The sequence below is a fragment of the Vicia villosa genome, linkage group LG1, assembly GCF_029867415.1.
Source record: "Vicia villosa cultivar HV-30 ecotype Madison, WI linkage group LG1, Vvil1.0, whole genome shotgun sequence".
Classification (NCBI taxonomy): domain Eukaryota; kingdom Viridiplantae; phylum Streptophyta; class Magnoliopsida; order Fabales; family Fabaceae; genus Vicia; species Vicia villosa.
In genome coordinates this window covers 4,705,584-4,714,814 of record NC_081180.1, presented here as the reverse complement: position 1 = coordinate 4,714,814, position 9,231 = coordinate 4,705,584, and the positions used below count along the sequence as shown (strand labels likewise).

The window sequence follows — 9,231 nt, the reverse complement described above, 5'->3', positions numbered from 1 at the left end:
AACGAAAGGAGTCAACTACGCTTTGACCTCAAGGAGAAAAATCAAGAACTTCAAGCAATGAAGGAAGAGAATGATAGGCAAAGAAGTAAAAGAAAGCGTGCAACTGAAGGGTATTTAAGTGCTAATTTTAATTTAGAGGCTCATGATGAGAGGTTGGAGCAAGCTAATACGGAAATTGCAAGGTGGAGAAGGCGGTATGAGAAGGCTTCCCATGACAAAGCAGAATCTGAGAAAAATCTGGAAGCTGTAATCTTTGAATTAACTGATAGGACTAAAGATCAAGAGGATGAAATAAGGAACCTCAAATATGATCTTCAAGAAGCCCTCAATGTTGGGCAACAAGAGCACGCAAGAAGATTAACCACGGAAGAAGAACTTTTACAGCGCACTGGTGAGTACGAAAGAGCATTTCAAGCTATGGTATCACTTCGGGAAGTGTTCATGAGAGAAAAAGAGATACACGAGGCAGCCTTGAACGAAAGAGACTATTGGAAAAGACAATACACAATTGTTTCTACAGCTTACGAGCATGTGAGCATGGTTCCTAAGATGCTTGAAGACTATGAGAAATGTCGCGATGATTATGATAAGCTAGTCTTCCTGTGTAATGATTTAATTCAAGATATTCCAAAGAGTTTGGAAAAAGCAGAATCATCTCCCATCATCCTTCCGAAAGTCGTCAAAGAGTTTATGGAGCTTTGTAGGAGCATGGTAGACAAGTTCAAAGAGGACATCCAAAGGCGTTCTTAGCTTTATGTTATTTCCTTGTTGCTTTTGTTTCAAGTACTTTTAACTTAATTTATTTTGAGTACTTTTGTTTAATTTCAATTTCCTCTTTGTGAACCAACAATGGATTAGTATTTTCCTTTCAATAAAGTGTGTTTCTTTTTTTTCGTTACTCATCGTTTCTATAAATATTCACCAATCTTATTTACCTCTCTAAAAAAAAAAAAGAAGAAAGAAAAAGAAAACATATGTGTATATACATGTACAAAAAGAAAAAATAATAGTAAATACACATGCAAAAAATATATACATAATACATATGCAAAAAAAAAAAAAAGAGAGAAAAATGTACATGTATATATAAAAAAAAGAGAGAGAAGAATAAATAATATATAAATATATATGTGTGTATTATGATAATGTGGATAAGACATAAACATTGCATAACCATATCATTCATAGCATGCATGTCATATTTATTTTTCAAAACATTAAAGCAAAAAAAAACTATCTTCATCTCCAGTCACACCATTGCAACTCGATCACTCATCCAGACCAGAGCTCAGAAGAAGAAAGCAATGGAACAGCTAGAGCAGAACCAAGCCGCCCTTCGTGAAGAAATGACCCAGTTGAAAGGTACTGTTGAAGACCTCCAGGGAGGAATGGCCCAAGTGCTGAGCTTCATGAAAGAACTCAAAGATAAGCAAGACAAAGCTAAGGAAGTTCATGATCAGTATGAAGAGATACCTAAAGATGGCAACCCATTGTTAGGATATGTTCGAGGCTATGACCCTCACAAAACGAATGCTCACGCATCTAAAAGGGTCACCACGACCCATGAACAGGGAGAGGCCTCTCAAGAAGGATTTATCCCTACTACTCAGAAAGAAGGGACGTCTCGCACAGTTCGCATTCCAATCAACAATCCGCTTAGGGATGAGGACTACTTGGACCTACAGTATGGGGACACTAATGACACAGATCAAGTCCCTCAACCAAAGCTGACCTCTGCTGATTCTGGGGAGAATTCCAAGGAGAGTGGACAAATCAAGGCGCTGGAAGAAAGGATGAAAGCAATGGAAGGATATGATGCCTTCGATGTGGATACCTATGAAATGAGCTTGGTGCCGGATTTGACTATTCCTCATAAATTCAAGATACCCGACTTTGAAAAGTACAAGGGACTCTCTTGTCCGAGGAGTCACTTGCGCATGTATGTGCGAAAAATGGCTGCTTATGCTCATGATCAAAAGCTGATGATGCATTTTTTCCAAGATAGCTTGAGTGGAGCATCGGTTGACTGGTACATGCAATTAGAGAAGTCTCACATCCGAAGCTGGACCGACCTTGCTAATACGTTCCTAAAACAATATAAATACAATTTGGACATGGCACCCGATCGGATGCAACTCCAAAATTTGTCACAAAAGAAAGAGGAATCGTTTAAGGAGTATGCACAGAGATGGAGGGAAATGGCCTCCCGAGTCCAACCTCCCCTGTTGGAAAAAGAACTCGTAAAAATGTTTATGGCTACATTACAAGGGCCGTACTACGATAAAATGGTAGGGAGTGTGTCCTCAGGGTTTTCAGATTTAGTGGTTATTGGTGAAAGGATAGAAGACGGAATTAAGAGCGGGAAAATACAAGGAGTATCATCTAACTCTTATCACTCAAAGAGGCCCACCTCAACCTTCGCTAAAAAGAAGGAAGGGGAGACCAACGCAGTAGCGCATCAAGAGCTTAGACCTCCTATGACATACTCACCTCAACCAAGATTCCAAGGCCCTCCGAGGAAGTTCGACCCTTTGCCCACTTCTAAAAGCGAGATACTGAAGCATCTATTAAACGAGCAGTTAGTGGAACTCAGGCCTATGCCACCTCCGATTCCCGGAAAGACTATGCCCAATTTCAAAGCTAATGAGAGGTGTGAATTTCACGCCAATTCTCCGGGGCATACATTGGAAAAATGTTGGGCCTTTAGGCACAAGGTTTAGGACCTGATAGAGTCAGGAGCAATTGCTTTTGACAAACCTAATGTGAAGACAAACCATATGCCCCGTCATGGTGGCACAGTCAATGCAATAGAGGTAGTCACCGAGCAAGAGTTTGTTCAACAACGGAGCTCCCCCATAGATGCCCTTAAGAGGTATCTACTTGCAAAGGGGTTCGTCCTCGAACATAACGAAGCCTTTAAGACAACCTTACAAAGACTCGTGAATCAAGGGTTAGTTCAGTTTAAAGAATATCCTGAGGAAGAGTATGTGGCCATGCTGGACAGGAATGAACCGTTAATGATACCAAGACAAGGGGCAAGGAAGACGTTGATCATCCCTTGCGCCAAAGCCACACTGCTGATACCCGCACAAGTACACACTAGGATTATCCCAGCCAGGGATCCATATCCTGTGGACAAGATGAAAGCAGTTCCATGGGAATATAAGTCTAATGCTAGTACCGATGTGACAAACATCGTCGGGCCTGGGGGTATGACTCGTAGCGGTCGCATATTCAATACTGCTAAATCAAAAGAGAATTCAGCACAAGCAAATGATCAAGCTACTGTGACACCCATAGACAAGGAGATCACTAACAAAGATGCCGAAGAATTCTTGGCATTAATCAAGAAAAGTGATTATAAGGTAGTGGATCAGTTGCACCAAACTCCATCCAGGATATCACTCCTCTCACTGTTAATCCATTCAGAAAAACATCGAGACACCCTGATGAAGATCTTGAGTGCTGCCCATGTAACCAAAGACATCACTGTAAATCAATTTGATGGAATGGTGGCTAATCTTACTGCTGGGGCATGCTTAAGCTTCAGTGAACACGAGTTGCCCTCACAAGGGAAAGAGCATAACAAAGCCCTGCATATCTCCATACAATGTGGGAAAGCTCATCTGTCTAGAGTGTTGATCGACACGGGATCATCATTAAATGTGATGCCAAAGGCCACCTTAGACAAGATAGATTTAGAAGGACTGGTAATAAGACCAAGCCGTCTGGTGGTCAAAGCCTTTGATGGGTCGCAAAGCCCGGTGTTTGGAGAGGTGGACCTCCCTGTGGTAATAGGCCCTCACACTTTCTGCATCAATTTCCAAGTGATGGAGATTGAGCCTGCCTACACATGTTTATTAGGACGCCCTTGGATCCATGCTGCTGGGGCAGTTACCTCTACTCTGCATCAAAAGGTGAAATTTGTGGATGGAAACTCTATAGTAACCGTCAGTGGGGAGGAGGACATATTTGTCAGCAATCTAGACTCATACCGATACATTGAGGCTGGGGAAAAGGCATTAGAGACTTCGTTCCAAGCACTAGAGATTGCCACTGCTGTCACACTACCAATTGAGAAAACACGAAGGGTGGTGACATCCTGGAGAGACCTGCAAGACACAAAGATGGAAGGCTGGGGAAAAATTCCAGAAGTGCAAGAGAAGAAAGATCGTCTGGGGTTAGGATACCAACCAACAAAGAAGGCTGCAAAGGAAGAGCAACGATTCCCTCCGATCGCACAGACTTTTGTTACAGGTGGATATGAGCATGTATCCATGATATCTAGCATGGAGGGAACGTCCAATTTTATCCGGATGATTAGGCCAGGAGAACAGCTTCAGAATTGGACAAGCCTGGAGATACCGGAGATAGTTTTCATTTCAAAGTAATTTCCTATTGTGTGTTTTATTTCCCTTTTTAATAAAGAAAGACAATAACACTCATGCCTCGCCCGAAGCATAGAGTTAGTTTGTAAGGGCCCCATTTACTTTCAAGTTTGAAGTTTATTAATAAAATTGTCTTTGCATTTTGGTATTGAAAACATTGCCTTTTTCTTTTTCGCATTTATTCCTTCTCCATTTCTGAAAATGACAAATAAATTTCTTGCACAAACAAAGCACATTCACATCTGCATACTAAAAGAAAACAAAACATAAAACATGTGCAGATCACCTTCCGACACCACCGATAATAATACTGCTGAGACTCTATACAAACTCGAGGCTCTCGCTAATCAGGCTGAAGAAGGGAATGAGGAAGACGATGAACTTCCGGAAGAGTTGTCAAGGTTAGTGGATAAGGAATCCAAGAGCATGCTCCCTCCACAAGAGGCCATTGAAATCATAAACTTGGGAACGGACGAAGAACCTAAGAACATTAAGATTGGGGCAACACTAGGTAAGGATGTAAAAGCAACGCTAATCAAGCTCCTCCATGAGTATGCAGAGATTTTTGCTTGGTCATACCGTGACATGCCGGGGTTAGATACAGACATCGTGGTACACAGGTTACCTCTCAAAAAAGGATGTGCGCCGGTCAGGCAAAAGCGCAGAAGGGTTCGACCAGATATGGATAGTAAGATTAGGGAAGAGGTGCTCAAACAATTTGACGCCGGATTTCTTGCTGTAGTTGACTATCCACCCTGGATTGCCAACATAGTGCCAGTTCCTAAGAAGGACGGGAAGGTACGCATGTGTGTAGATTACAGAGACCTGAACAAAGCAAGTCCGAAAGACGATTTTCCACTACCGCATATAGATATCTTGGTGGATAATACAGCACAAGCTTCGTGGTTTTCCTTCATGGATGGGTTCTCTGGGTATAATCAGATCAAGATGGCTCCCGAAGATATGGAAAAGACGACCTTCATGACATCCTGGGGCACTTTCTGCTACAAAGTAATGCCTTTTGGGTTACGAAACGCAGGGGCAACATATCAAAGAGCCATGGTCACACTTTTCCATGATATGATTCATAAGGAGATCGAAGTATATGTAGATGATATGATTGCTAAGTCTCGCACAGAAGAAGAGCATATTACAAATCTACATAAGCTGTTTGAACGTCTAAAGAAGTACAAGCTAAGGTTAAACCCGAACAAGTGTACGTTTGGTGTAAGATCGGGAAAGCTGTTGGGATTCATTGTAAGCCAGCGAGGCATAGAGGTCGATCCTGACAAAGTAAAAGCCATACAAGCGATGCCCGTTCCAAAAACAGAAAAAGAGGTACGAGGTTTCCTGGGTCGATTGAATTACATCTCAAGGTTCATTTCGCATCTAACGGCTACATGCGAGCCTATATTCAAACTACTCAGGAAGGATCAACCCATCAAGTGGAATGATGATTGTCAAGTAGCCTTCGAAACCATAAAGAACTACTTGCAAGAACCACCTATACTCTTACCTCCTGTACCCGAAAGGCCACTAATCATGTACCTCACAGTACTCGAAAGGTCTATGGGGTGTGTACTGGGACAGCAGGATGAAACAGGCAGGAAAGAACATGCTATCTACTACCTCAGTAAGAAATTCACGGATTGCGAATCTCGGTATTCAGCATTGGAAAAGACATGTTGTGCCCTAGCATGGGCCTCCAAACGTCTAAGGCAATATATGCTGAATCATTCCACGTGGCTAATATCGAGAATGGATCCTTTAAAATACGTGTTCGAAAAGCAGGCGCTCACGGGTAGAATTGCAAGGTGGCAAATGTTGTTGTCCGAATACGACATACAATATGTAACTCAAAAAGCAATAAAAGGGAGTGTATTGGCAGAACATCTTGCTCACCAACCCCTCGAGGAATACCAATCCATGAAGTTCGACTTCCCCGATGAGGATATTATGCTAGTAAGAGACTATGAAATACCAGGACCCGACGAGGGACCCGAACCGGGTTTGGTATGGAAACTCATGTTCGACGGTGCCTCAAATGCACTAGGACATGGCATAGGGGCAGTATTGACATCTCCCGATGACCGACACTTACCCTTCACTGCAAGACTATGTTTCGACTGCACCAACAACATTGCAGAATACGAAGCATGCATATTGGGGTTAGAAGCTGCAATCGACCTAAGGATCAAACTCCTTGATGTATACGGAGACTCAGCATTGGTAATCCATCAAGTCAACAAAGAATGGGACACGCGGGATGCAAAACTAATCCCATACCGAGACCTTATACTGGAGTTGACGGCTGAATTTGATACTATCACCTTTACTCATATCCCGAGGGAAGAAAATCAAATAGCCGACGCACTAGCAACGCTCTCCTCTATGTTCAAGGTGACCTGGCCAAACCATGAACCACGGATAACTGTTAGACACTTCGACGAACCTGCCTATTGTCTCACAATTGAGGAGCAGTCTGACAACAAACCATGGTACCACGACATTAAAAAGTACCTGGAAAAACAAGAATACCCGGAGAATGCCTCAACAATTGATAAAAAGACACTGAGGAGACTTGCATCCAAGTTCTTCTTAAGCGGAAGCATCCTATACAAAAGGAACTATGATTCAGTGTTGTTGAGGTGTGTAGATAAAAACGAGGCCAAGGAGATTATCAGGGAGGTACATGAAGGAACCTTTGGGACCCACACAAACGGACACTCAATGGCTAGAAAGATACTGCGAGCAGGGTACTACTGGTTAACAATGGAGGCCGACTGTTTCCAATATGCAAGGACCTGTCACAAGTGCCAAATCTACGCTGATAAGGTGCACGTACCACCAAACCCGTTGAACGTTCTGAGTTCACCATGGCCATTCGCAATGTGGGGGATTGACATGATAGGAATGATCGAACCCAAAGCCTCTAACGGACACCGATTCATATTGGTTGCTATCGACTATTTCACCAAGTGGGTCGAAGCTGCTTCCTACACAAATGTAACAAGACAAGTGGTTACTCGGTTCATCAAGCATAACCTCATTTGCCGATATGGGATCCCAAGCCGAATCATTACCGATAATGGGTCGAATCTGAACAATAACATGATGAGGGAGCTGTGCGAGGAGTTCAAGATCGAACACCACAATTCTTCACCATACAGGCCTAAGATGAACGGCGCTGTCGAAGCTGCAAATAAGAATATCAAAAAATAATACAAAAGATGGTGAAAACATACAAGGATTGGCACGAAATGCTTCCCTTCGCCCTGCACGGTTACAGAACCTCGGTGCGTACGTCTACAGGGGCAACCCCCTTCTCCCTAGTCTACGGTATGGAAGTTGTCCTCCCAATCGAGGTGGAGATCCCGTCACTAAGAGTCATAGCTGACACAAAGTTAGAAGAATCAGAATGGGTAAAAACTCGTTTTGATCAGCTTAATCTCATTGAAGAAAAGCGACTGACAGCTTTGTGTCATGGACAACTCTATCAGAAGAGGATGAAAAAAGCGTTCGATAAGAAGGTCCGACCTCGAACCTACAAAGAAGGTGACATTGTCCTCAAGAAGATACTGTTACCTCGACTCGACGCCCGAGGAAAATGGACACCTAACTACGAAGGTCCATACATCGTAAAAACAGTGTTCTCAGGAGGGGCATTAATCCTCACTACAATGGATGGGGATGAGCTACCGCATCCAATCAATTCAGATGCAGTCAAGAGGTACTATGCCTAGCAGGGGCAAGGCTTCAAGCTACGAGCCCAAGACAATTCGTAAAGGATAGGAAATCGAGCAATCACCAACTTCCGAAGTCAAAGGATTACTGGGGACCTCGATAGCAAAAGAGCAATAGCAGTATTAATATCATTTCTATTTGTCATTTTTTTTTCTCTTTCATACCTTTTGTACATTCGCCAATTCAAGGCAACAATCAATAAAAGTCTTTTCCTTTTCATACTTATCTTTTCATCATTTCAATACCAAGTGCAAAGAATAATTTATGTCTCATAAACTTTAAACTTTGAGCTTAAAACAAGAAACTTACAAACTAACAAGACCAAATAAAGGGGATGAAACCACGGCATCTCCGGTAGTTGATATACGCCTGGTCCTGAAAGCACTGCAATATCCCAGTAGACTAACTCCAGACGATCTGAGTTAAGACCCACAAGGCTGCTCGAAAAGCTAAACAAATCCAATGGGTGACAGAAGATAATGCATGGAATTCATCATACATATTCATACGCATGTACACTTACATATGTACCATCGGCATAAGCATGCATACATTTACAACAAATCATAAGCATATACATTCACAGAGCATCATTTTGCAGATGAAGCTTGGGTTCTCTTGAATCCAATTTCAAAATCTATTCTCAATTTCAATTTCAAACCAAATCGTAGCCCTCGCGTTACGTCTTATCACGGCAGTGATAACGGCAATTTCAAACCAAATCGTAACCCTCGCGTTACGTCTTATCACGGCAGTGATAACGGCAATTTCAAACCAAATCGTAACCCTCGCGTTACGTCTTATCACGGCAGTGATAACGGCACTTTCAAACCAAATCGTAACCCTCGCGTTACGTCTTATCACGGCAGTGATAACGGAACTTTCAAACCAAATCGTAACCCTCGCGTTACGTCTTATCACGGCAGTGATAACGGCAATTTCAAACCAAATCGTAACCCTCGCGTTACGTCTTATCACGGCAGTGATAACGGCAATTTCAAACCAAATCGTAACCCTCGCGTTACGTCTTATCACGGCAGTGATAACGGCAATTTCAAACCAAATCGTAACCCTCGCGTTACGTCTTATCACGGCAGTG

At 42.7% G+C, this 9,231-nt stretch overlaps 1 protein-coding gene across 1 annotated transcript; it reads left to right on the top strand.

The window, feature by feature from the left end:
* Positions 1-2,777: 2,777 nt before the first annotated feature.
* Positions 2,778-4,464, top strand: LOC131644147 (uncharacterized). Its single transcript, XM_058914902.1, has 2 exons — positions 2,778-4,271; positions 4,429-4,464. Exons 1-2 carry the CDS (start codon positions 2,778-2,780, stop codon positions 4,462-4,464), a joined length of 1,530 nt encoding a protein of 509 aa, XP_058770885.1.
* Positions 4,465-9,231: the final 4,767 nt, after the last annotated feature.

Excerpts from the sequence above, each read along its gene's own strand:
- LOC131644147 (XM_058914902.1), top strand. The coding sequence starts at position 2,778 with ATGCCCCGTCATGGTGGCACAGTCAATGCAATAGAGGTAGTCACCGAG. Across the intron at positions 4,272-4,428 it reads TTACAGGTGGATATGAGCAT|AAAGACAATAACACTCATGC; the intron begins GTATCCATGATA and ends TTTTTAATAAAG.